The sequence below is a fragment of the Crocodylus siamensis genome, chromosome 15 (genome assembly GCF_052110815.1).
Source record: "Crocodylus siamensis isolate JL-2025a chromosome 15, ASM5211081v1, whole genome shotgun sequence".
NCBI lineage: Eukaryota > Metazoa > Chordata > Crocodylia > Crocodylidae > Crocodylus > Crocodylus siamensis.
In genome coordinates, this window is record NC_143409.1 from 17575745 (window position 1) to 17603609 (window position 27865).

Consider the following 27865-nt stretch of genomic DNA (forward strand, 5'->3'; position numbering starts at 1 on the left):
ACAGAAAGAGTCAATCCCCCAGACTAGCAATCCAAAAAACCCCCACACTGAGGAGCCAGCTAAATAAATAAAGAAAATAACAACATAGGACTGGAAAGGGCCACTTGTGTCACTATGCCCCCTCCCCTGCAATTGCAGGCAACCATGTAATAGATGCTAAGTACAAACGTGTCTACAACCGGCATGTCAAACTCATCTGGTATTACAGTCTAGATGAGTGGTGTGAAGTGGTTTCACAAGCCAGATTGGGCCCGCAGCCCCCCCTGCTCCATACATGCTCGATCTAGCATACATGGCATCCACTCAGGTATACAACCTACATGCAGTGCAACCCCCACCTGGTGTGGGACCTGTGCCACACATGGCATGGGCTCCAGCTGGTCCAAGACCTGTACTGCACATAGCACCCACACTGTTGGTCTAGGACTGCACCGCACATGGTCCCCATTCCAGCACCCATGCTGCATGGGGCACCCATGAGCATCACATACAGCTCAGGTCACAGACCAATTAGAGCAGGCACTGCATGCAGCCTGCACCCCAGACTAGCCAAAAGGGGAGATGCTGATGGCAGCATAGATCCCACGCCAGACAGAACAGATGGCATATGCAGTATAGTCCCAGACTTGCTGGGGTGGACGCTGTGTGTAGCACAGCTCCTGGAGCAGGTGCCATGTCTAGTGCACACCCAGTCCCTGCATGTGGGACCAGTCTGGTGTGTACTGCCTGGGTATTTAGGGGCTGGGGGATGGGATTCTGCAGTGGACCCCAGGAAGAGAGCAGGAGAAATCAATGGAGCCACCAGGGCCTCAAGTCCTTGAAATGGCAGGATTTTTTTTAGATAAAACATGAGCCAAGTTGCAGGGGAAGGCAAGCAGACACTAGTAGTCTTTGCCAATCTGACCTGAGAAAACTCCTTTATGACTCCTGCTGACTGATTTAACCCTGAGCGTGACAGTAAGATGCAACTGAGAGGTTTCTCTGTGACAATATAAGCAAAAATCATCCCACCCAACATCCTGTCTCTAGCTGTATGTAGACTGGTGGTTTTCAACCGCTGTAGACTCAAAGCATGCCTCATTAGATTCAAGGCAACCCTTGGAAAATGCCAGCTCTCAGCTTTCACCTGTTTCTTGACCATGGAAAAATAACAGAGCAATCTTTATATTGCAAAGAACTACAACACAACAGGTCAGAATGTTTTCTTGGTTTTCTTCCGTTTTAAAAGAAAGGGATAACAGCTTCTGCATTTTGTGAGGAGCCCAATACTGCTGGCCTACGCTAAGCACATTCTGAGAATGCCAGCTACATGGAGCTGACTGGGCCATACTGCCATCCAGTTCCTGAATTCTAGTTGGGCTTTGGCCAAGTAGAAGACAAGTACCCCATTAAACTGGAGTCATGCTGGGCACATACGGCAGCAGGATGCTAGGTACCCAATGAGCTTAGGCACTTCCAAGGCTAGGCAGCAGGGCTGTGCGAAACAGCACCAGTTCAACATGCATTTCAACAGAACAGTGTTTCGTTTCAAATTTTGTTTCAATTGGAAACTGCTGTTCTGTTTTGTTGAAACAGTTTTGCTGTTTCAATGCTGTTTTGACATTTCACCCATAGGCTGTAATGGGAAAGCTTGAAACAGCCTATAAAACTTTGTCATTTCTGGCCTGATCTGGATTGGATGAAACTTGCAGGAATGGTAGCCCCTTCTGAGAGCATGAAGCCTGTCACATTTCAAGGAGATAGGTGCAGGGGTTTCAGAGAATCTGCACCTCAAAGTCTTGAAAGCAAAAAAGCTCACGTCATGTGCATGTGTTAAGCCACAGCAGGATCAAAACTGCAGGGATGGTAGCCCCTGTGGAGGCCACAAAGCCTGCCACATTTCAAGGAGATGGGTGCAGGGGCTTGGGAGAAACTGCACCTTAAGCTGTGGACAAGCACAACTCATGACACAGATGACACTGTGTGTGTTAAGGCACAGCAGGGTGAAAGCTTCAGGCATACTAGCCCCTGCTGAGGTCACGAAGCCTGCCAGCTGTCAAGGAGATAGGGGCAGGGGCTTCTGGGTTTTGGGGCCCTGCACCTCTGGCTGCTGACAGGCAAAACTCATGACATGGGTGGGTGACACTGTGTGTGTGATAAGGTGCACCCTCACTCAGCTGATGCCAAGGCAGAAAGCAGGGCAGTTCAAACAACACTGCCTTTTATGCAGTTTTTCCATCCCTCCCCCAAGGGCACTGGGATTGGAAGGGACCTCAGGGAAGGGTGACAGTCACTACCCAGCTACACAGTCAATGAGAGCAGTCCTTCCCCCTCTTTCTCCTTACTTTAGTTTCTGTTTCCCTGCAGGCAAGCCCAGCTTGAGCTTCGAAACTCAAAACATTTTGAAAATTTTGAAATGTTTCGACTTGCCTTGTTCCGTTTCAAGTCTGCTTCAAAGCTCTCTGTTTTTTTCAATTTTGCTGTTTTGAGCTCAAAACAAGTTGAAACAGCATCGAAATGAAACTGCCAGCAAAGTTTCGCACAGCTCTACTAGACAGGTACCAATGTCTTTGACAATCTACCCCACGGTTAGAAACTGGCTGCAAAGATCTCACAGTCCGTCATGTGCACTTGGATTCTAAGTCCTTGAGGAAAGGATATTATTACATGGTCCATGTCTACATGAGATGCTTTACTGTTCAGTAGACTAATCTACTGTACAATCAAGTCTCACCATCTACGCATGCAAGCATTTACTGTGCAGTAAATTAGCCTACCACACAGTAAGTATTCTACCTGCACAAGCGGGCAGTAAATTTAGTACACAAGCAATGGGCAACATGTAGGGTGTGCAAGGGGGTACAAGTGCACCCCGAGTGCAGCGATGCACTCCCTATGAAAAAGCACCACTGCCACTGCCCATCTGCGGGCAGTCCTCCATCACCACGGACCACGCCACCCCCCTCCCGCCACCAACAGTGCTGCGGCTGCCCACGGCAGCTCTCCACTTACCGCCTCCACACTCCCACTGCCGACAGCGCCGCGGGGGACACGCAGCGCTCATGGTGCGCAGTAAAACCAAACAGCAGTCACTGCACGTGTAGACATTCCCTGGGGTATGAACAGCAGCGAGTGCAGCCAGGAGCGCTGAGGAGAAACCAGGCCCAGCGGCGAGGTCCCTGCTGCCCTCCCGCGCTCCCCCCCCGGAGGCCTCCGGCGACTGCAAGAGGGAATCAACAACACGGCGCCCCGCAGGCACCAGCCCCCGCCCAGCGCAGCCCGCCCTTCGGCAGGACCTGGCACGAGCTGCCCTCCCCACCGGCCCGCGCCGAGCGGGCAGGCGCGCCTCAAGGACAACAGCCCCGCCCCGCCCCGCCCCGCCCCGCTCGCGGCACCTGCGGCCGGGCTCGGCGCTGCGGAGGCCGGGCCGGGCCGAGACGCCTCCCCGGCAGCCGGCGGCCCTATCGCGGCGCAGCCGGCGGCTATTTCTCCCGGCGCGGGCGCGGAGCGGCTCGGGCCGGGCCAGGCCGGGAGGCAGCGCGGGCTATGGCCGCGGCCGCCGCGGTGTCGCCCAGGCCGGCGGGGGCCCGCGCGGCCGCGCTGTCGCCGAGCAGCCCGACGCGGCTGAGCCGGCTGCAGGAGAAGGAGGAGCTGCGGCAGCTCAATGACCGCCTGGCCGCCTACATCGACCGGGCGCGGGCCCTGGAGGCCGAGAAGGCGGCGCTGCGGCAGCGCCTGGCGGAGCATGAGGAGGACAGCGGCCGCGAGCTGGCCGCCCTGCGGCAGCGCTACGAGGCCGAGCTGGCCGACGCCCGGCAGGCGCTGGACGACGTCGCCATGGAGCGGGCCGCGCTGCAGGTGGAGCTGGGCCGGGTCGGCGAGGAGCACCGGCAGCTGCACAGCAGGTCCGTGCCCGCCCCGCTGGGCCCGAGCCTCCGGCCCCCGGCTGCACGGCCGGCCTCTCAAGGGCAGTGGCTGCGCTGGTCCGGTACCCGAGCCGACGTGGATTTAAATTGTGCAGTGAGGGTTGCACCCCCCACCCCCCGTCCCGTCCCGTCCCGTGCGCTGCAGACGGGACCCCCGCACGTCTTGTCATTGGCTTCCAGCCGGAGGATCTCAGCTGCTACAGCCCCACTGGATGGGCTGGTGCGGCCGGGGCGCAGGGGTGTCTGAACCCCGGGCCCACCCACATAGGAGCCGGCTGATGGATGTGGAAGTATCTGAAGCCCCAGGCTGAAAAGTCTTGGGGGAGGATACTTGATGGTTGCGGTGCCACGTGGTATTTGAACGATTGAGGGTGGCTCGGTCAAAAGGCTTCAGAACTGATCTGGCTAATTTGACCTGGAACATGACAAATTTTCCCAAAATTTTTAACTGAAAAGCTGGTCTTTCCTAGGTGCTTTGCCACAGGGCCTCTCTCGTGTGTGCTTGGGTTTGATGCTAAACAAATCACCCAAGCTCAACAACGTTTTCCCCAGCCCCTGTGAGTGGACAGCAAGGAGAGGGCTAGGGCCAGCTTTGAACTGTTTCAGCAGCACCATGCTCGGGTAACTCTGTGGCTCTGCATATATAGCTTCAGGCTTGCTGGCTGTTGTCATCCTGTGGTTTGGTAGCACTCTGAAGTAACCAAGTTTTGGAAATGGTTAACTTCATGGTCTCTTGGCAATGGTGATATGTTTATACAGTGCACAGCCCCTCTTTTCAGAAGGCTGCACTAATAGAAGCCCTGATATTTAAAGGTGCCTGTGTCCTGGATGACTCTGAGCAAGCTGCACTTCATAGCCTTTAAATAGCTTGGAACCACTGATGAGAGCAACTGCTGAAGCTCCTCCTACAAGCAGTAATCATTTAGCTCTTCACCTGTTTTGCCTCAGTAATATTGCTTTAGCAGTATAAAGACTTGACATGCAAGTGCTTACTTGGTGGGTAGTGGGAAATGGAGGGCTAGGTCCAGGATGCCTGGGAAGAGTGCAGGTGCTGGGTGAGCATGCTGGTCAGCTGCATAAAGTCCATGGGAGCAGGATCCAAGTAAGCCTGAGGGTGTAGAAAGAGTAAGGCAAGAAGATATGTGGCATTGGCTGATTTCGGAAACAAGACCTCAGTGCAGCTGCAGTGCATACTGAAACAAACTGGTGTTTCTAGGAAAGAGTTTTAGGAACATTGCAGATGTCTCTGGCTCCAGAATTTACCTACACGTTGCTGACTTTAGTAAGAAATGGACTTTCAAAATACTTAAGTTCTTCACAAGTCCATGCAAGAGCTGCAGTGGTTTGTAATGGAGATGGGAACAGTCCTTAAACATCTCTAAACATGAAGTGGTGCCCACTGCTCGCAGCGGTGGAACTAGCTTCATGGCCAGCAATTATGACGTGAACTAGATGGCTCAAAGATGAGCATAAACAAGACCTTTGAATACTTGGTTAACGAACAGTCTGGGAGAGTGCAGCAGGAGCAGCTAGAGCAGGAACCTTTTTGGCTAAATGTCATTAAATTGCACTGTTTTGTTAGGGCTGAAACATATCCTAAAAAGAGGTTTATAAAACTAGATGCATCTCAGTAAAGGCTTGGAGAGACCCCTGGCCTCCAGGCTAAGGTACAAGCTTAAATAACAAGCTTAAATATTTGGGACCAAATTAAAATCATCGTATTATCTTTGTTCTCGCTTCTGATCTGAATGGTCCAGGCCACAGAAGTAGGCGTACAACACTCCCCGGTGCAATTCTAGTAACACAGTTGGGAAGGTGGGAGTAGGAAGACATCCTCAATAGGGAATGAAAACTAACTTTGAAAGTTTTCCATGAAACATAACTGCCAGCTTTCACTTAACTTTGGGAGCAACAGAAGCAAAATGTAGCTGCCAGAATTCAAACCTACAGACTTGGAACTAATCATAACACACAAACAACAACCTATTCTCTGCTCAAGCCTACACAGGTCACTTGGATGTAAAGAAGTCACGAAGTAACTATTGAAAAAGGAAATACTAATTGAAATTATTGCCTGTAAATGCTGCAGTAATTGTAGTTTACAGTAGAACTGTTGCATGGAAGTACTTGGAAAATATAAAAGGGGACTGTGACCCATTGGAAAATCTGCCTTAAACCCCTCGCACTTCTTTAGAAGTGTAAAGAGCTGCCTTAAACCCTTTCCCCCTTTTCCCTCCCCAACAATTTATCCACTCCCCAGGTCCAGCTCCCTGCAGGCAATAGAGGGCTTTGTGCTGTGCTCTAAGCAGCACTCAAGCTTGAGATGGCAGGGGGCTGTGTCGGGAATGCCCTCTGCCAGCGTCCGTCTTAACAAATCAGTATGGCAGACGAGCTGGTGCGTGGTTAGAAGCACAGCAGTGTGCAGCCACAGGGCAGTGGGGAAAGAAAGGGCTTGTGCTGTCCAGAGACAGGTGTGAGCATGTGCAAAAGCCTTCAGCTAGCCCCAACCTGGCTCTTATTTCCCCACCCCACCCCTCCCCAGGCCCTGCCTCTCCCCTTTCTCTGCTGCCCCTACCCAACACATCCTGGTGCCTGCGTTAAAAAGGCTGACGTGCTTGCTCACCTTCCCAGAGTCCTCTGGGGTATGGCTGGGTTGGCCACGTCTCCCCTTAGACCATGAGCTGGGTGGTCCGGACACCCCAGCTGGCCTGAGGCAGAGGCCATGCAGCCCCCTTTGCCAGACAGAACAATGCAGCAAACTCTTGGTATCAGGCTGCCCGGGTGGTTCTAGATGGTTCCGGGGGCCACTTCCCTGCTGATGTCTGAGGTGACAGTTGGACATCCCCAAGGTTCGTGTCAGGGTAACTGTCAGCCAGAAGCAATATGCAGGTGTCCCCCAACTCTGGCCCGCGGGCTACTTGCAGCCCGCAAAGGGATTGTGTCATGGTGGCTGTCCTTGACCGAGGCAGCTGACTGGCAAGGCTGTAGCCAGCAACTGAGTGATTGAAACCTCTGAAGCAGCCCTGTGATCTGTTGACATCAGCGGTCCCCGTTCTTTACCTTTTGCAGTAGGCTTAGCAAGCCAGTGAGGAGTGTGGATTCCCCTTCATCCCCCACTGCAAAGTCCAACGGATGCTGATGCACCAAAAGTGTTGGGAGGTGCTCAGTTACGTGAGCTGACCCAGCACAGTCCTGGCCACAAAAATGTGGCTGCAAAAGTCCCGCTTGAGCTAAGCAATGATGCTGGATTCCTCTTATTGTATGTGTAAGGCATAGTATGACTGTTGAACATAACTGTAGGTATTGCATGGTCGCTGGGTTCTGTTATGTGGCCCCCCTTCAAGCAAAAACTTTGGGACCCCTGACTAGAAGCACCTGTTTGGTAGGACACAGTTCAGTTACATGGCTAACTGCCCAAGTGACTGGCATCCCCTGGCTGTCTTGGCGTCGTGTGTTATAGCAGGGCCTGAAAACATCTGAAGTGCTACATTTGCTAGAGCAGAGGTTTAGAGTGAAGTAAAAGGTTGTAAGGGTCTCCTGATTGGAGTCAATGGGCCATCACCTGCTGTCTGGTGAGAAGGGATGGGGAAGTAATGCATTTTTATTTGTCTGCTGTTTTAACAGTTTCTGCTCAGTATTGTTGTTATTAGCTAATAAGCCTCTTCTAGTATCTCAGAAGAAAAGGTGCTTTCTTACATCTTTAGTCACAAATTTTCAGTGTGTGGGGGATTGATGCCCCATCATAACGGACACAAGAGCTGATGAACATCAACAGGGTAACGGAACGAATTGCTGACTTGGGAAGGGGGAGGAACAGATCATTTACAGATAGCCGTAGGGAGGAGCCGGGGGAGACCAATCTAGTGTTTGTATGAAGATGTTCTTGCCTAGTCTGGGGGTGGACCAGTCTCCCCACCACTGCTGCTCTTTAACCTTATTTACATTGAAATAAAATGGTTCTGCCTGTTAAACTAAACATGTAAATAAGCTGATACAAATTGTTCCTTCCCTTCCAGCTGCTTATTTTTATGAATGTAAAACTTCTACCTGCAGGAGTTCAAAAAGAGAAACTGACTTAAACCTGGCGCAAGTTCGCCTAAGAGACCTTGATGCTCATTTGAATGCCAAAGAAGCTGAATTAGCAACAGCTTTGAGTGAAAAGCGAAGTTTGGAGGGTGACCTTCAAGAATTGAAGGATCAAGTTGTCACTGTAAGTGTAAGATCCATCTTCCACTGATTCTGCATATGGGGCTCTAGTTTGGATACAAAGCAAAATTAAAAACAAATGAGTTTGTATGGACTCAAAAGCGTGCAAGTTCTTCACAGCATGAAGAGGACTGGCATAGGGGAAGCTGACATGATGAACTCATGATTCAACTGCTCTAGCAGAGGGTGATTAGTTAAGCACTAATGATTCTCTTTGGTCTCCTATTTAGATGAGATCAAATTATGCTTTACAAGGATTACTAATCAGTTTTGTATAGGATCCCTTGAAATGGCTGGTACAGTAGCAGGTGGGAGAGGAAGCTTTAACACTTCAAAATGGACAAGCTTTAAATAAAATTAACCCCTCTGCCAAGTGAGAGACCTTGATGCTTATCTGGTTGGAGCATGGTAGCTACCATGCTCCAGCCAGCTCCATTAATTGCACTGTAATTACAGGGCATTGGAGCAGCCTCCTGGCTCATGTACAGGCACCCTAAGTGATTAGTATATAATGCTCAGATAACTTAGTATTATGGGGAAGAGGGAATGCACATGGATTTCCACAACCAATAACCCTGGTACTACTGCATCTCTTGGATGGTTCAGAAAATAGGCTAGCATTAACACTGCTAATCAGAGACTAGCGGTTTTTGTACCCTTGGTTTATGCAGTAATCTTAATCACTTCAATGATCTGATCACATTTGGAACAGAAAGCTGCCCTTCATTAAGTTTATTCTGGTGAGAAGGGGGTTCTGTATGGAAAAGCACTGGGGCATTATTGGCATAAAAATTAACTTTATTGGAATGTAAAACTACATCAGTAAGTCTGTGCCTGTGGGCGTTTTTCCCTGCTGTTGCTTGCAGTGGTTGCTGGAGGAGTGGTAGTAAAATTTAACTTATATAACTAGCTGTCTGGATCTAACATTGCTACTTCTTTCCTGCATATTGACTTTCCACACATTTGTCTTCTTTCCTAGCTTAAATTGTCTTTGGAAGACACCAAAAACCATCTACACAGTGAAATGTTGAGGAGAGCAGACCTGGAAAGCCAGATGAAAAATTTGCAGGAACAAATGACATTCCAGAAGCGTCTCCATGAAGATGTATGTTTAAATTAACTTTAACAAGGATTTTCTAGGTGACCGTTACCTTGGCCCCTGGATGTCCTTACATAAGCAATGTTAAAATGCACTTTATTCTTAAAAGGTAACTAGAAATTGAGTCAACCTTATGACAATCCACCAGACTTGCAAAGCTAGATAGACTTCAGGAATATGTACAGCTTTGTTAACTACTGGTGTTCTGATACTGATATGCTAGAGCATGAGATTATTATTAACTTTAAGCTTCTCAACACCTGGAAAACTCCACACCTGAAATCCTTTACAACTCTGACTGTGCAAATACCCTTTGGACTGCATTTTTTACTAGCAGTTAACTACTGAAGTAGGATATTGGGGTTTGTAACTTTTTAAATCAGGCAATAAGGGAGTGCAATATGGAGAATACAAACTTTTAACTCTTCCCAAAGCTGTATTGTAGCTCTTGCATGAGCAAGCACTGTATCCTGTAGGACCAAATGTAAATTACCTACTTAGTCAAAACACAGCAGCGAGACCTAGGGTAAAAATGCAAGTGCTCAAATCCCATTGCATCTCAAATAAGAGAAGTGAGGAAAGCAATACTTTCAGAAAATTCAACAGTTAAGAGTAATCTTGTCTCACCTTCAAGTCAAAGTTTTAAGAGCCCAATCCATTACAGCGGAATTATAAGCTCATAATAATTCCATTGCTTGGAGAGGTTTAGAATTAGACTGAAAGGTACTGAATATACTTAGGGGGGAGCAAAGAGGGAATGATCCAGAATTCCCAGATGAACTTGGGACTTGGTCTTTTGACTTGCACAGAGTCAAAAATAAAGTAGCAAGTACTTGATGGTAAAAACCGGCTTTTAGATAGTGACTGGCTTGCTAAATCCTGACTTGTAACAACTGCGCACTTTTTCAGTATTAAAAAAAGATGTGGTGGTGGTTCATTTAGTCTTTGCAACTACTATGCTTGTCCTCTTCTAGGAGCTCAAGGAAACGAGAAGAAGCCATGAGAGCAGGATAGCAGAAATAGAATCTGGTCGTCAGAGGGAATTTGAGAGTAAACTCTCAGATGCATTGCAAGGGCTCAGAAGAGAGCATGAAGAACAAATACAAGGATACAAAGAGGAGCTGGAACGGACATTTAGTGCCAAAGTGAGTCTGCAAAAGTTTGCTTGATTTGCAGCAAACTGTCATGCTTCCTACACCTCCATCTAAGTCAGTGATCCTCAACCAGGGTGCCACAGGATGCTGTGCAATGTTAGCATCATTAGGTGGGCGAACAATCATAATATTTTGCTTTGTTGGGACCTTTCTGAATTCTTTTCAACAGATGAATTGCTCTATTTTGCTGTAGTAAAAACAAGTCAAAGCTGGCTTTTTCCAAAGGGTGCCTTGGGTCCAAAAAGGTTGGGAACCACTGATCTAGGTAGTGATGTGTCAGACACCTATGTGAAGTTGACTAGTTGTGTACTCAATATGGAAACTCTTCTGTGTGTAAGTCTATAAGGAGAACCTTTTGTAGCCCAGGTTGACCATTTGAGCATGTTATCCACTGCTTGACACTGTCAAAAAAAATCTAGTTCCGCTGCACAAGAATGAATTGTCCCATATTGGAAGTAGTATGGAGGTAGAGGAATAAAGTTGAGAATAACTAGTTACCAAATCAAATTGATTCATCTGTGTTTTTCAAGTAGGCTAAATATTGACATTTCTGTAGGAATGGCATAAGCATAGTGCAGTAACATTGGAGCTGATGGGGGAGGGTAGGGATGGGAGAGATACAACTGAACAGAAATTAGTCTGCCTCTGTCATAATCCTAAAATGTAGAAAAAACAGTGCAACAGGTAACCCTGTTAAACAACCTTGCACTTAGCAGGCTGTTCATTCTAACAAATATGCCCATATGTATAATGAAGGTAAGGTGAGATGATAAAACTTTCGTTAATCAATTCTGACAGTTGTAGGTATTATCACCTTCCACCAGGACTAGGTTGCAGAAATAGTTTACTGGTAATGGTCTCCTTTCTCTTTCCGTGTTCCCAAACTGATCTTGCTTATAAGAGGTCATGTCATGGGGGTGACTGAAAGCTCCCATTAACAATGTTCTTCGAGTGTTTCAAGTTGTGTAGCCAAGCACAGACACATGCATGCAATACTTCTACTACAAGTGGATTGACTTAAACATGAATCCTTATGACCAACAGTGATTCATTCCTAGATGGAGAATGCCCAGCTTGCTGCTGCAAGGAATAGTGACTTTGCCAATGCTGCTCGGGAGGAGCTGATGGAAACGAAGCTGAGAGTTGACAGTCTGACAGCCCAGCTTAACCAATATCAAACCCAGGTTGTGTTTCTCATCTCAGTAAAATTTTAAAAAACAAACAAGAATACCTCAAAGGGCTTACCATTAACTAAACCTCTTAACAAATTCTTAGAATTCTGCCTTGGAGAGCAGAATCAGGGAATTGCAGGAGACCATGGATTATGACCGTGAAATGTATCGAAGACGTATGGTTGAAAAAGATAAAGAAATGGCACAGACACGGCAGCAGGTACAAGCACAGCTGGAAGAATATGAACATCTACTAGATGTGAAGCTGGCTCTAGATTTAGAAATAAATGCCTACAGGAAGATGCTGGAAGGAGAGGAACAAAGGTAATGTATATTATGGGACTATATACAAAGACTTCCTCAGATTCAGTAAACTATTTGCCACTCTAAGGAGATATGGGGCACATGTACACGAGTTGTTTACTGTGCAGTAGCCTAATAACTGCAGTAGTATGCTGGTCAAAAACTGCACTAATATGCTGCTATACAGTGTTATTGGGCTACTACCCAGTAAGCATCACAAAAACTGCACTGGCATTACTGTGCATTTAGTTAGTACTTCATTTAGCAAGTACTAAACTAAATGTGCAGTAAATACTGTGCATTAATGAACAGATAGGTGTGCCCAGAGAATGGTAAATTGTCCATTAGGGAATCTGTTACCTGGAAGTACTGGGCTCCAAAATCGGCATTGGCTGCGATTTTCACATGTGAATTTCTAAGTTCATTTAGCAACATATAAAGACTTACATTATCATTAAATTTCAGTTACTGTGTTTTGTCAAGTTTGATAGTCTTCTAGAGAATAGCCCTGCTATTTAAGAGAAAGTATGTGTGGGAGGTGGGGGGGAAAACTCCTTGACTAATCTTTAACCACTTACATCCTTGGAGGTGTTATAAGAATGCCAAGAAAGAATTTTTTTAAGGAAGTCAAGCTAATTTAACGGTGGGGAAAGTAGTCCATAAACTTGCTGTGAATACCTTAATCAGAATTCAAAGAAAGTCACAAACTTAACTAACCTGTCTGGGTCACTCTTCCTGGTGAGATTAAATACAACAGTTAGCTTCACACACATTAGATGAAGCTGGTGGCAAGGAATTGACGTCATCATTTGCCTACTTTTAATGTAGTTTCTTGCCTCTTCTAGGCTTAAGTTGTCCCCGAGTCCATCTTCCCACAGTGTTGCAACCCAAGCAACAACCAGTCAAGGGCGTCGCTTTCTGCATGGAAAGAAGAGAAAAATAAAAGAATCAAGAAGGGGAGAGCCCAGTGCTTGTTTTAAGACTATTCAGCATGCATCATCTTCAGGAAGCGTGTCCATTGAAGATATTGATGCAGAAGGGAAGTTTGTCAAACTTAAAAACAACTCAAATGAGGTATTAATTTCCCTCACTCCAATGGCTTTTCACCTGTAGAAATAAAATTAAACTTCCTTTTTACATAAACAGGATATTGGGAAACCAGTCTTATTTCTCTTGAATGAAACTGGGGTTTTTTGTGAGGGGTGGAAATTACTTGCTTGTTTTAAAGAGTGTTCTTTTAAAAATGCCATATATCTTAAGAGCTTTTCAGTTAATTTTATGTATCCTAGGGGTTTTATCCTTGTCCAAGTTGTTTTTTTCCTCTTTAAATTGAATCAGAAACTTGGGTAAATTCTGAATTCAAGGGATCCTTATATTCAAAGGATTATAGGAAATGGTGCTACCTTCTCCATGAGGGCTACTCTGTTCAGCACTTAGCTCACTTGATTCTCCAAAGCCAGTTCAAGCGGAAAGTATTTTTACACTGAGAAATAGATAATGGTTCTCGGCTTGGAGAGAGACCTCCAACAGGGAAGTCTGTGAGGAAATAACTACTTTATTGAACTGTCAAAGGCTGGCGACATCCCTGGCTGCAGAGAGAGAAGTCCAGCTTTATCAGAAATGCCAGTTATCCTTGCAGTTAGATGACGTGCTTTAGTATATTGGATAATATGAAAGTACTAAAGTTTAGAGACTCTTATAGCCGCTAAAATTCAAATAGGATTGGCAGGGCATGTACTGTACGTCTCCAAAGCTGGCTTCACTTGAATAACATGTTAACTCATATAGTCAACAGTTGGCAAATGCGGAATAATCTCTTGGGTTCTTTTAATGCTATTTTTTTTTTTTTGTTCTGTAGCTAAAGGGAGAGCACAGATCACTTCCAATATTAATTATCTCTCCATATATGTAACTTCCTAAAGTGGGAAATCTACAACTACTGTGCCAAGCCAAGCAGGTGGTCCAAGGTTGGTGTTCTCAACCCTGGCAAAACTAGTGGCTATCGGAAGTTGGATACCTGACAAAGCTCGGACAATATTACAAATTACTTGCTCAACTAGTCTTCTGCTGGCAGGATTGAGGGAGCGAAAAATACTAGAACTAGGAGGTCTGGTTGTAATAGTACAAATTATCCACAGGCCCTGCTCTGTTCAGGGGGTAGAGGGATTAAAAGCTGAGAGTGCCCAGGAGGTGGGCAGCCAGGATAGTGCCACCAAAACAGGACATCAAAACTTATTGGAAATATCATCATGTTGATTACTACTCTACTAAAGACGTGAGGTAGGATTTGTTCCTTGAGATTGACATAAAGCTTTACAATTCAAATGATGCTGCACTTAACAGGCTTTGGTTGCAGTGTGAATGTGAATATTGATAGTCTAGATTTACAAGAGTGATTATTCTTGGGAGGTAGGTGATGTCTATCTTAGCCTAAACCACTTACCTTAAAGAGGACAGCTAAGTGTTTGGCACCCTCCGCTTTGCTTGAGGTGTCTGAATCCTTGTCTTCTGAACGAAACGAAACCTTAGTCATCCTTGCAGTAAGGCTTCAAAAGTGTTGAAATTTGTAACCACCCCAACGTTCTAACATTACTAATTCCAGGGTGTTCTGGCAAGAAAAATGTTGATCCAACTGGGACTATGAAAGTTTGGTTACAGTAATTCTGGTGTAAAGTGGTCTAGTAAAAATGCCATCTAATACTTTAAATAGTAATAATAGGGCCACTGATCCTTGAAACTCTGCATAGAGAAGATCTGTCCAAATGGCGACAGTTTCCAAATGTCAGAGGATAGTTTCCAAATGTCAGAGGAAATACCCTGAAAGTAATTTTTAATTTCATAGAGAATATTCCATAAGACGTTGATCTTAAAATGCCATTCACAACTGCATTACACTTGATTCAAACTTTATCATTGCTACCCTAAATACCCTGTGAAGGAAGAAATGAAAAACTAAAATCTTTGGATACGACTGCAAGGAATTTGTGGGGAAACCACTGTTGTCACAATGTTTGGTTCTAACCAGGAGAATGCTGATAAACTAAAGGTAACTAAATGTCTAGTAAAGAACAAGAATGCTTCAGTCTTAACAAAACTTTGACTAGGTACCTAATGTGGTGTCCCTTCATACAAGAGGGATAGCATGATGAAAACAGTGAGCAAGAAAATATTTACATGTATTCTAGTTGGAACATGATGAAATTCACTCTACGGTATCTAAGGGACCAGCTGAAGCAGTCTTAAACAAACAAGTAACTTTCTACTGAGCAATCATAGAGGAGAAGGAAGGTGAACATAGCAATTCAAGTTCAATTTCTTAACTTGGAAAGACACTACAACAGTTTGCAAGCGCTTCATGTCAGTGTTGGGAATGTTGCATTATCCATGACTTGCTCTTGAATGATCTGATTTCTCCTTTTGAAGACCTGGTCTAGTGAATGCTATGGGGAAGCAATAAATGTGATTTAAACCGGGACTCAAAGGATTTTGTTATACAGGGAAATTTCTCTCTCCTGAGGAAATTCAGGAACTCTGGAGGCTTCTATCTAGATTGCATCATTGACTGAGAATAAAATGAACGGTAGCTCTTGGTGGGTAAAATTGAGACTGTGAAAGTATTTCATAAAGGTGTCCTGGACCAGCTTCTCTCCACTGATGCTATTAATGGCATAGAGAAAGGCCTGTGAGGGAATATAGAGGGCCTAGAGAATTCCCAGATAACACAAAGGCTTGTGGTGGACAGGATCAGAATGGTTCTTGATGAAATGATCTGACACTAGTCTGCAGTGTACTACACTTAGGAATAAAGTGGCTAGGAAGCAGTACTGCTGAAAATCTGTCTTTAATTTCTGAAATCATAAACTATAAAACCGAGTCACCAATGGCATGTCACAGAAAAGGAAAACCATTCTGGGGCATGTTACCTGGCATCTTATGTAAGACATGAGAAGTGGCTCTTTGCTCTTCTGGATGCTGGTGAGATCTTGGGTGGAGTACTGTCAGGGTCTGGGCATCGCATGTATTTAAAAAAAAGAAAAAAAAGGCAGATAAACCAGTGAGACCACAGGAGAGAATGAGAAAAGCTTAATGGTTTGATTGGTTGGTTGGTTTGTTTTTATTTAAAAGCATGACCCATGAGGGAAAGCTGTAGGAACTGGTTTTCTAGCTTTAGCAAAGACCAGTTGCAAGGAGGACATGACGGTCTTTAACATCTTGAGTTTTATAAAGGGAGTGGCTGGCAATCAATTTCTTGCACACCCAGTGGTCTTTGTAAGCTGTCCCATTTTTCTATGCCTGTTAGGTTAGATATTGGGTGAGAGGGGAGGCACATGACAAAGTGTAGTGAGATGTTGAAAGGTGTTGAAATAGGTGCTGAAATAGCCTATGTAGTGGAATCTCCTTCACTGGAGAGCTGTAAAGACAGGTAAGGCAAGCATCTGTCAGGAACGATGGGCTAGAATGTAGATGACCTCCAGGAGTTCCTTCTGGGTTTCTTCTATACAGTCTTACCTAGCTGTAGGCCCATTTTACAATGCAAGTGTGAATTGTTTTGGATGTTGGTCTAGCTAAAGATTCCAGCCTCTTGTAATACTAATTATCCTCCTTTCTTACCAATAGGATCAGTCACTGCATGGATGGGTACTAAGACGACAACTTGGAAGCTTGTCCGACATAATGTACAAGTTTCCTGCTCGGTTTACCCTTCTGTCAGGCCAGGTAGTCACGGTAGGTAACTTGTAAATTTTCACGAGGTTGTTTTTCCCCAAGCAAATAACCAACTTAAAGTAGAGAGGAAAGCAGGATTTATGCTAGTGCTGGTAAAATCTGCTGACAGACTGGTAAGCCAGAGACTTTAGTCTCATCTCAAGAGCAAACTATCTTGTTGACTGTTAGCAGTGGGGACAGAAGCTTCCTTGCAGCTGAGGACTGATCTTTGTTACCAGCAAGTGACTTGAGTTACTTGTGGGATACTGGGTTCAGAAGACCTGTGCTGGAATTGGATATACCTGCTTCAGACTGAAATTGTCCCTAGGCATTTTGAATAAAGATTACTTTCAAAGAAGCTCACCAGTTAATCTCTTCTCTCTAAAGATTTGGGGTGCAGATGCTGGTATCAATCCAAGCCCAACTGATCTGGTTTGGAAATCGCAGAAATCATGGGGAACTGGGGATAGTATTAGAGTTGCACTTATCAACCCTGATGGAGAGGTAAGTGAAGTTAAAAAGCTGTATTGTTTTACCTCTTTGAAGATTGTACTTACAGCATATCTTTCCTGGGGGATGACCCTACTTCTTGCAGGAGACTGCAGATCGGAAGGTTGTGAAGGTACCCAGGGGGGAGGACAGTGGCGAACAGGAAGATGAGTTTGAGGAAGAAATAGCAAGTAGTGACATAGCACTTCAACGTCAGGTAAATAAAGAAATTCAGACACAGAAATTACTATTGACAACATTTATTCATTGGTCATTTTTGTTGTTACTGTCCTTAAACATGTTCCCAAAGTACTGTCCATATCTTGCAACTCTTAATATTTTTCTTACAACTCTTGCCATTTTTCTCCTTGATGTCAGACCAAAAGAAGAAAAAAGAAATGTTGTTTGGTTTCATGATAGTGGGTCCTGTGAGCAGCACAAAGCAGGTGAGACTAGTGTAAGCATCCTGCTTGTTTTCGTGTGGAAACCATTTGCTTTTTCAGTAGTCCAGAAACCTTTTGCGTTATGTAGCTTCTGCATGGCTTTGCACGTAAGCTGAAATTGATGCTTCACTTCAGTTCTAAAGCATAATGTTACAGCTAAATTGAATGAACCGCTAACCTTCTTATTAACCCTCGTGAATATTCCAGTCTCTTCCATATTAATGGATGTAAACAAAGTGGTGTGCTAACTGGAGTTTAAAAAATAACGAGACTAGTTGATGGACAACATTTCCATAAGCTGCATGTTTCTTTCCATATACCTGGAGTAACACCAGATCAGATATGTCAGTGGAATTTTCTGATTTCTTTTTTTAATAATGTTGAATCTGGACTTGGCATTTTTCACTGAAAGCTACTAAAAGATTCTGATGTCCTTAAACTTTCATAAATGTCTTGAACTTTTAAATCACTTCTGAAACTGGAGCTTGAATCTAGGGCATCTATCTACACTTGATCTTAGCCCACAACAGGCTGTCCGCCTCCATTTGTGACTCTTCCCTTGTACTTCTCCTTTGGATCAGAGAGGTGCAGGTCATGCTGTTTTAAATTGTCTACTTAGCCTAAGCATATTCCAGCTTCAACTTCTACAGTACCCCTTTGGCTACTGTCTGCATCTTAACTTGAGAAGAGGAGGGGAAAAAACAATCGGTGTTTCTCTGAATATGGTTTGAATGGTGGGTTGTAAAGTAACTGCTAGTACTTCTTAAGATCCATTAAGGTATTATGATTAGTTTGCATGTGCTGAGCTATTGTTTTAGATGACTAAACTTTACTGTTGAGATGTCCCCAATCAGAGCTGACAAATTGGCTTGTAACCATGCAAGCAGACTCCAGTAGAAGCAAACATCTAGTTTAGCCGGGCCAGTCAGCTATGTTGTGAGCAAATGCTACTACAATAAAATCCCCGTTTCCTGGCATTCTATTAGCCAACATACTCTATTAATTGGCATTGTACCGCCATGTGCAACCCCCTTGCACCGCTACCATCCACTACCCTGTGCCACTGAAGGGACCACCCCATCCCTCCCCCGGCACCAGTATTTTTAGATAACTGGCATTTTTACATTACTGGCACCCAGCATTCCCCACTCATGCCGGATAACAGATTTTACTGCACTAAAAAGCTTTTTGGAAGGGATGGCTTGCTGTCTAAGTAGGTTAAAATGACCAGAAAAATGTGGTCCAACCTCAGACTTCCCCCCCCCATCATTTTTACTAATAAATATAAAGTCAACATTTTGGAGTTCACAGTCTTTGCAGTCTTTTTCCGGAGGATCATTCACTTCTGAAGTAGCGGACTTGAGTAGAGGGGGCTGGCTTTAGTTGGTGACCTTCCTAGAAAATAAGCCTTGGCTGTGATGAACTTGTACTCTCAAATCGTACAAGGAGAATACAGGATTGGTATGTAGAATAGCCTGCTTCTCAGGTGCCTGCCTATCTAAAGGAATGAAAGGTAGATAGATTTTGTAATACCTGCTTTTTGCAGAGTACCATTCAGATGTCCTGGTCTAACTTCATGACCTGAAGTAAAACTAACTTTAGACTGGATCTACTTAGTCCAAAATTGCCGGGGGGGGGGGTTGTCTTTTTTAAATGAATCTCTGCCCATTATACTAGGCCCAGCAAACTGTGAAAGCATTTCATGGACATGCTGGGACCTGTATCCTTCAGCCAGTATTGCTATAGCAACTGAGAAACTCCCATCCATCCTTAAACCTGGGATTCTTAACTCTCACAAAGCTGAAAATCTTAAAAACTTTTCTGTACCTAACCACAGAAATACTTAAAGCTTCTAAGGATGGGGAAAACTAATTTTTTTCTACTGTATTCTCAAATCATGCAGTGCTTTTGAATTATGTCCCTGTACATGCTAATTCTACACCCTTAAATTTGTAGTGTTTTATAGTCAGCACTTCAGCCAAGCTGGCCCTGCCTAGATTGTTTTAAACCAGGTTGAGATTCCAAAATATCCTAAATAAAAATTATTTATCCTAGTTTTAAAACTATAACAACCATTTCTGTTTGGCATCCAAGACCAAAATTTACTATTGCACTATCAGTAGTGTCTTTAATGTGTAGCAAAAATTAAAATTGGTCTTGGCTACCTTCCTGTTGACACAATGGAATCTGGCCAATTAAGGTCCCATAGTGTTAAAAATGTATTGAAATTTCTCTCTTCTAATGACCAGGGATATGGGTTTTCCATTTGCCATGGAAAAACATGCTAAAACACAGATTTTCTCATTTTAAGAAGAAATATCTAGATCTTTTTTTTTTCTTTTTTTTAAGGTAAAAAACAGAGGAAATGGTGGGTTTTCCCTTGCAGGCTAGCAGAGTTCCCAGCCTGCACATGGCTGGGGGAGCAGGAAGGAGGGTGATCAGCAGGGGGTACATTGTACATGTGTGCACTCGCATGCACATGGGGCAGCCTGGAGACCAGCTCCCACAGGTAGGTCCGGCTGCCAATGGGGAGGGGAATTGAGGCCCCCATAGTGAGGGAACTTGGCTGCGCTAGGAGGCGCTGCCTAGCTAAGGCAGTACATGGGGTTTGGGGCCCGGGCCTGGAATGTGCTGCCACAGGGCCTGGGCAGGGAGCGGGACAGAGCCACAGGTGGCTTGTCCAGGGGCACAGGACAGCAGCTCCCTGCTGTTGCACGCACTCCTGTGCTCCCTAGATTTCTGCATGGGGCAAGGGTGGGTGCAGGCATCCCACTGCAGGCTCAGGCTCCCTGGCCTGGCCCTGGGGCCTTCACTGCCAAGTGGGCAGGACCCAGTGCAGCAAGGTGGGGAAGCTTCTTGCTGCCGCTGCAAGCCCATGCCACCAGGGTGAGACACCCCCTGCAGCAAGCGTGGTGGCGCAGAGTTGTGCCAATGACAACAGTATTTTAAGTGTATTTTTAATACCCTTTAAACACTTCATCTGAAAGAATTCCAGAGTGCTCTTAGGTGCGTGTCTTGCTATCATATAGCATATGGGCATAAGTTTGCTTCGTAATCTTAGTATGTTGAAGGTAGCATGGCCACTGCTTCCTGACTTGGTATCAAATGGAGTTCTGTAAGCTTATTCTGATCCTCCAAGGCTGTTTTGTCAAGAGGTGCGGGGCTTGTATTAGGTTATCCTTATGCATTTAAGAATACCACAGTTTAGTGGCTAAACTGTCAATTTTGTCACGTTAAGTGCAACAACATTCTCAGGCTTCTCAACACTTCAGTTTGTTCAGGTTTACCTATCCTGTCATTTGCCAAAGTATTTCCTTGTGCCTCTCTTCCCATGTTTATCCTATCATAACCCCTCTTTCTCCTTTTTTAGGACTACTACATTAGAACAACTTGGTTATTAAACTGTTTTAGTAGCTTACTGTATTGTGAAACCATGCTTATGTTTAATAACATAACACTTTTCCCAGCCTCTGAGAGAGAGCTTCATGTGGTGTCTTCTCCTTTCCAACTGAGATCCCTCCACCCAGACCCTGTCATGTACCAGCATGACAGAGGTGCATAAGGACATGTTTGAACCAGGGGCTGTCAGCCGGGGATACACGTAACCCTGGGGATACTTGGATACTTGGACCGGTCCTAGGGGGTACATGTGGATGGGCAGGGTCAGAGCGCCACTACCTCCGAGGAGCAGGGGTGGGGAAGCTTGCATACAGTAGCCACGTCTGCCACACACACACCCCCCGCCCCCCCCGTGTTCAACTGCCAAGGATACTTGGGCTAAAAACGCCAGGCTTAAGCCATAAAATTGATAATAAAGAAAACTGTTAACTTATGCACTGCAATAGTGTCAACAAACCCCACCAGCTAGGCTTGATGACAAAGCACTATCTTAGTTTTCCCCTCTCCATCCCCTGTTTCTACCTCTGCCATGGTGGGGTGGAAGGGGATACACTATATAATGGTCCTCAACATTTTTTTATACCAGGACCTATTCGTAAACACTGATGGCCAGTCCTAACCCAACCCCACAGTGTGTGTGTGGGGCAGTGGGGACGGGACACAGGACTGGGAGGCCCCAAGCAGCCCCTTGCAGGCTGGAACTCTGACAGCCTGCAAAGGAAAAGCCACGGTTGGTTTCTCATGTTTTTCTCCTTTTAAAAGAATCCATTTTTAAAGTTTGTTTGCAACCCTTTCATATATTCTTGTGACCTACTTTTGGGTTGTGAACCATAGGTTGAAAAATGCTGCATTAGAGGCTCCAGTGGGAGCTGGGCTAACAGCATGCAATGAAAGCTCCTAGTGCTAGGGGCCTGGCAGGGGTATTCTGTGGGATTCTGAAGGACTTGGGCCTCCTGTACTCATGCACGCATGCTGAGAAGATGAAAAGTTTAGAAATGGCAGATCGTTTCAAGAGATACTATTTTGTAGCATTTTGGCCACCTTTGAAACATTTTGAAGAGCATATACATTTGTCCATCTGGGCTTTGAAATGCTTTGAAACATTTTAATTGTGTATCTTTCCACATCCTAAATTTATCCTAAAGCATGATTTAACATGCACGATAAGTTTTAATTTATCAAACTACTTTACTTTTATTTTGAGCAGTTGATAGTTTGGTAGCCATCCACTACACTCCAGCTTTATTAAAGGATTAACATTTCTGTATATAATTCAAAACTTCTGTAGAACAGAACTAAATAGATTTTAGTAGGTAAAAGCAACTAAACCCTTAAGAGTGTGTGTGAGGGTGAGCATGGTGTGTGCACTTGCATACCCACACCCAGCTCCTGTCTGATTTGAAATTAAGTTCAAGTATATGAAACCAGTAATTCATTATGCTATTTAATATCTCTTTTTATAGTGTCTTCAGCAAAATGAAGATCCTAGCTGTTCTGTCATGTAACTAAACCAAGGTGGTGACCATCTAAAATGCTCCTGAACTTCAGCAACTTCTGGAATCTATGATCCTTGGACTTTTCCCTTGTCCTCCCTCTCCCTCCCCTTTACCTATTTGAGAGATGCCCTCCAGAATGTGAAACCTTGTCAGTTGATATTATTTTACTCTATTTTGGATGTAACAGTATAAACTAGAGCAGAATTCCTTTATGAAGAAAAAAGGCTTTTAAAATGAGAAGTTCTGTGAACTATCCACCCACAACTTGTTACAAAGGACAGGTGTATACAGTTCATGTAACTTTTGCCGGCTGTCTTTACCTTAACCCTTTATATTTGTGATCATTGGCCATTCTTTATCTTGCTTCTTTAAAAGTTCTTTCTCAAAGCAGCCTTTGAAGAAATAATATTGTTTCAAGTATGACTAAAGTGAGCCATATTCTGCCCTGACTTGCACTTTGGAAAACTTCATTGAAGTCAGGGTAAGGCAAAATGTTATTGTTGGGAGTTCTTAGTCATTGAAATAAAACTTTCTTGGAGTCGCTCATCACAGGGCAGGCAACAGATCTAAGCCAATTGTTAGAATTATCTACTAGAGTATGTGAAGTTTTAAAATTGGGAAGCTATTTATAAACTGTTCTTTTAAACTTGTAGTTAAAGTATGATACACTGTTACTATATCCTGCTGCCTGGCAATCTATAAACTTATTTATTGAGTTTTACTAAACTTGTACACCATTACATAGCTTCTATCAACACTGTTGGAAATTTGGGTTGGATACCTGGGTTTACATAAATGAGCAAAGAAACCCCTTGCCAACCTAAAAGCTACTCAGCAATACTATGTACACAGCAATATTATGTTCTAACACTGCCAAGTAATCAAGTTTTTTAAGGGGAACGGAACTAAAGGCACTAGACAGTTTTCTGTATAGCCAGAGTCAGAGGGCTCCCTTTAAAGTGCTCCTCTATTAACTGTACAAAGTATAAAGAAGAAGGTGGTAGTGTTGGGTTTACATTGCCATGATGTATACTTGACTGGGTTGAAGGGCACTTCCCTTTTGGCAAAAGATTAGGAAACTGTGACATTCAGCAGATTAATATATAGTAGCATGACAAGGTACAGTTAATTTCAGGGAGATGGCAGGAGAGGTCATGGGTAACTGCCACAGTGGAGCCCCAGCTTTTTCTGTTACTGAGAGGCTTACTTAGCTGTGCTGTGGTGTGGAAAAACAAGGACTCCTGCAGGGCTGCTTAACCAACACTGAATTCTGCTTCCCTGATCGCTCCCTCTTTTTAAAAAAAAAAAAAAAAGTGGATGATGCAGCCCACTGGAACAGCTTTCAGACTTCTTTGTTGCCTTGCCAAAATCTTTGCTATATAGTATAGTATGTTTGAATCCAAGATCTGTTCCATGTTAGGATATGGCTTTTAATGTAAAGCTCTTCTTTGACTGCTTTAGAGTTCCCTTTGATAAACTAGTTTAAAAAAAACCCTACATGGATTTTAAATCTTTTGACACCTTGGCTTTGCATATTTTAGCAATCCAAATCCTTTGCTTCATTGCACCTTGTCACTTTAAAATGGGTTCTGTTTATAATCTTACTATGTTTATTATTTTGGTCTGTTAAATTTTTTACTATTAAAGATATTTTCCATGTATACTATCCCTCTTGGGCTTTAATGTTCAGCAAACAGCTTTGGAACATCTGTATTATCTGTACATCCTAACTTTGCTAGGAGGATTGAAGGGATGCAGCTGAAGAGCTAAGGAAAGTCACCCTCCCTGTAAAGAGCAGATGGAAGAAGTCTTCAACAACAGAGTAAGCTGCTATACAATCTGTTGCACACAGCTCACGTTCCCTAAACTTTCTGAATAAAGCTGAATTGCAATCAACTTAATCTACATGGAGAAGTTTTTCTACAACTCCAACAGTGTCACATTAGATAAGTGTGATCCAGCACAATGTTTAGATGAAATGCATTTGTATATTTATATATAATCATAAGCAATCCAACACTGCAACTTAATTTTGTGTACTTTATCATAGGGCTTTTGTTAGCCTTTAAACAGCATACATAAACCGTCAAAACAATCCTGAACCACAATTTCTCTCGCATTATGCTAATGCAAAGCAGAACACTGATAAAATCTTCAATTTCACAAACGCAAACATCCCAAACTATATTAGATCAGCCAAACATTTCCTCAGGAAGATTTTGCATCTAGGAAAATCCTAAATGTAGCCTTTTGGAGACTGTAACTGAACTGCGTACCAACACTACCAGCTAAGCTCACATCTCTAGGAAGATGAAGACTATAACCTCTAGAGGTGGTTCTAGTATGTAAATTAGCAAAGACTGTTTTAGGATGCTGAATCTTCATTTATGTTGTTCAAGCTGCTAAATGGCCATAATTTATTTTTGTACCAATAACTTCTATCTCTGTGTCTACCTAAATTCTCACTTTGCGGGAAAGAGGTGGTGGTGGTTGTTGTTTTTTTCCTAAGTCTCTTTCAAACTGTAGTTGCTTCTGACCCAGCCAGAGCAGTCCTATCTGCCCCTCATTGTTTGCCACCTCTTGGTTATGCTCTAGGCCTTAGAGTGCTAGGGTTATATGGTATTCTTGGTCTACGCTGTCTTTTACCTACTGCTTGGGTGAGTAAACTAATATGCAGCTTATAGGAGAGGACAAATCAAAGGCAAACAAAGGGGAAAAGAGGCAGGGAGGAAATAGTATGGGGAAGGAGGGAGGAAGGAATTAAAAGTAGAAGAACTAAGACAACCAGATACAGGAACAGACTAACCCTACAGAGAAATTCAGAGTCCCACCTTCAGTTCCTCTAACTTGGGACTGTCAGATCTGCCTTGTGCCCTGGGCCAGATGCAGAGAGTGGGGCACCTTGCAGGCCAGCTCCACCTCAGGGCATGTAGCAGTGGCAGCAGCTCCAGTTCTCACTGCATGCCCCATGCTAGATATGAAGCTGCTACTGGCACTGTCGGCCCCGTGCCAGGGTAGTAGCTCTGCCTCTGGCTCCAGTATGGGACACTTGGCAGCTAGGCAGTAGGGTAACTGGCAATGGGCAAAATAGTTGGACAGAAGCCAGGGCTGCATCAGCCCTCACATGTCTTCGTGCTGGTGATCACCACATCCACTGGGATCCAAGGGCCCTGAATTCTGCAGCAGGCAACTCCTCCAACTTCTGGCAGCAGTGGATAGAGCAGCTCTCTGTGCCATGTTCAACATCCTGCTCTGACTGGATAGCAAATGTCCATCCAAATAAAAAGCAGTTAGCCCTAGTCTTAGGGTTTACTGTAGCTGTTCAGTGCATACCATCCTTCTGATGGAGAGCTAGAGTATTGCCTGAACTATAAAACAAGGAGGATACAGGCATATTGTTATTGTCTATTGTATCCTGCACGTGCCACTGGGTACACTACATCTAACTGCATCACCAGCTAGAGCTCTTACCCAGCTAAGTGAAGTAACCCATTACTCACAGTTCAAGCTGAAAGCAGACTATCACAGTGGATGAAGTGAGTCTCTGACATCTCAAAGCTTGGGCTTTCATTGACTTCCTGGGTATAGGTGGTCTAACACTTAATGCTGGAAAATGTCTCTCTCAGTGGGTCTGGCTTGTAGCTTGTTCAGAGGGATTGCTTTTTTTCCTCCCTTGTGATGCTTTCAACAGCCTTATGGTGTGAGAGGGTGAGCTGACAAGGACACTGGTGAATCACAACTCACCTGCAGGGGTTTAAGGGCTTCTTTCACCACCCCAGTACTGAGCAACTCGGCCAGTCTTACTGATGTCTACCTATACCATGCACAGGTCTGGGCTGTTTCACTCCTAGAGTTGATTGCCCTGGCATATCACTCTGATCTAGCTTCCTTTGATGGCTGCAGGGTTAAGCCAGGCAGTCTCAGGCTCTCAGAGTTGTTTCTTCAAAATCAGAAGGCCAGGAGCTTTGCTTTGCTCACTACTTGCTGATTGGGCTTTCTGGACTTGTTTTGACCATTGATACATGGTTAATGCTAACAGGTATTTCTAAAATGAAGGTACTACCTATTTTATCTCCTGAGTAGCCTGAGTCTCTGTCCGTGACCATTTCCTGATTCTGGGCAGCCTTGCCTATACAAATGTTTGTCTTTTTCCTCCGCATAGATTGTCATCTTCTCTACTTCTGCTCCACCAAAAAAAAAGTGAGTCAGCATTACTCTTTCAATTATCAGCTAGGGAGTAGCCTCTTACTCTTCCATTCATCTCAGTGGAGCGTTACCTCTCCTCTAGTGGCATCAAATTCAGGCTCTGTCTTTCTAGCAACAGTATGTCCTTGGTTCATAATGCGTATACATAAAAGTGCTGCTGTCCTCCTGCTCTCAAAATAAAACAAAATGTAAACAAGTGTTAAGAATGATCTTCAGTAAATAACGTGCAATGAAAACTAACAATTTTAGCATCTGCAGAGTTACAAAACTGCTCTCAATAACATCACTTAAAAAGATGAACTAGCTCCTCCTCAAGACCTTAGTGTATCCATGAAGGAAAGTGAACTTTTGCAGAAAGCAAAATCATACCAACCACTGGGTAAGCATCTGCAGCAGTCATGTTTCTCCCACAGTAATGTTTATTAAGTTTGGTCAGTAAACTTTAGGAATTTGCAACTCAGACCTTGTACTTAGTACAACAACATCTTAAAACTGACAAGCACGCTGCCTTTTGTCAACATACAATGTGAAACATGGATTAAGTTCACAATTAAGTTACACTGTGATGGATGAAAAAGGCTCAATGACATCGGTAACTCTAGTTACAGTTAGCTTCACTCACAGTATTTTTAAAAATGGTTTTCAATAGTAAAATCATTGCAGCCCAAAGAATTTTTAAAATAATAATAATAAAAGGATCTACATACAGTAAGGAGCAAAGAAATGCATTGTTGGAGCAACAGTGAGCTACCAGTGAACACTTCATACAGTGATCTTCAAGGCACAAAGCAAAAAAACTGGGTCTAGGGTTTTTTTGCATTTTCATGTAACCAAGGAAGGTAATTTTCTTGAATACAAAATAAATACATTTAAAAAAGACGCATACAAAAGTCAGTAAGTCAGTCAAAGAGCAAGGCTTTCACAGAATGCCACACTGATGGAACATTTGTGAATCCATTTCGGTCATGAAATTATGTTCACAGCTTGGACGACATGTTCATTGAGGCAAGGATACCAGCACTTCAACATAGTTAATGGGGAAGAAGCCAGATTCTCCATTTAACATCCCTTCATACCAGTTTTCATCAATTTGATTGGTTAAAGTAATGATGTCCCCTTCCTTAAAACCAAGTTCACCTTCATTTTCTGGCTCAAAGTCATACAGAGCCTGGCAGCAAGGCTGATCCATGTGCATTGAAGAACCTGCCCCAGTGACAGAAAATACAACGTTTAAGAGTGTAAGGAACATCACCTGTCCATTGTACATGCAAACAAGGAGACCAATTTAG

The 27865-nt window shown here is 44.2% G+C and overlaps 3 protein-coding genes across 8 annotated transcripts in view; 1 reads left to right on the top strand and 2 right to left on the bottom strand.

Annotated features, from left to right (window-relative positions):
• The window catches only part of ADAMTSL3 (ADAMTS like 3), a 369750-nt gene extending 366307 nt beyond the window's left edge, over positions 1 to 3443 (bottom strand). For 2 of the 3 annotated variants that reach the window (XM_090029327.1, XM_090029325.1), the window contains exon 1: positions 2992 to 3312. The gene's annotated coding sequence lies outside the window, so the exon portion shown is untranslated. Of the gene's footprint in view, positions 1 to 2991; positions 3313 to 3374 lie in introns of those variants that run through there. The other variant, XM_090029326.1, reaches the window with a different exon arrangement.
• Positions 3387 to 24271, top strand: LOC149852164 (lamin-B3-like). Of its 2 annotated transcripts, XM_090029330.1 has the most exons (12): positions 3387 to 3884; positions 7959 to 8115; positions 9091 to 9216; positions 10185 to 10355; positions 11423 to 11548; positions 11640 to 11860; positions 12685 to 12913; positions 16457 to 16564; positions 16931 to 17047; positions 17139 to 17249; positions 17411 to 17478; positions 22338 to 24271. In XM_090029330.1, exons 1-11 carry the CDS (start codon positions 3526 to 3528, stop codon positions 17447 to 17449), a joined length of 1764 nt encoding a protein of 587 aa, XP_089885456.1. In that variant the 5' UTR covers positions 3387 to 3525; the 3' UTR covers positions 17450 to 17478; positions 22338 to 24271. The 2 variants fall into 2 exon arrangements, with proteins under 2 accessions (XP_089885456.1, XP_089885458.1); XM_090029332.1 differs by lacking the exon at positions 16931 to 17047.
• A 2706-nt stretch (positions 24272 to 26977) lies between these two features.
• The window catches only part of SH3GL3 (SH3 domain containing GRB2 like 3, endophilin A3), a 99339-nt gene continuing 98451 nt past the window's right edge, over positions 26978 to 27865 (bottom strand). For all 3 annotated transcript variants that reach the window (XM_090028962.1, XM_090028960.1, XM_090028961.1), the window contains one exon: positions 26978 to 27779. In XM_090028962.1, the coding sequence (XP_089885088.1) occupies positions 27574 to 27779 (206 nt within the window). In that variant the 3' untranslated portion in view covers positions 26978 to 27573. The remainder of the gene's footprint in view (positions 27780 to 27865) is intronic.

Bases quoted from the DNA above. Each gene is read 5' to 3' on its own strand.
- LOC149852164 (XM_090029330.1), top strand. From the start codon at position 3,526: ATGGCCGCGGCCGCCGCGGTGTCGCCCAGGCCGGCGGGGGCCCGCGCG. The intron at 8,116-9,090 runs GTAAGTGTAAGA...CTTCTTTCCTAG, and splicing joins TGAAGGATCAAGTTGTCACT to CTTAAATTGTCTTTGGAAGA. The intron at 16,565-16,930 runs GTAGGTAACTTG...TTCTCTCTAAAG, and splicing joins TGTCAGGCCAGGTAGTCACG to ATTTGGGGTGCAGATGCTGG.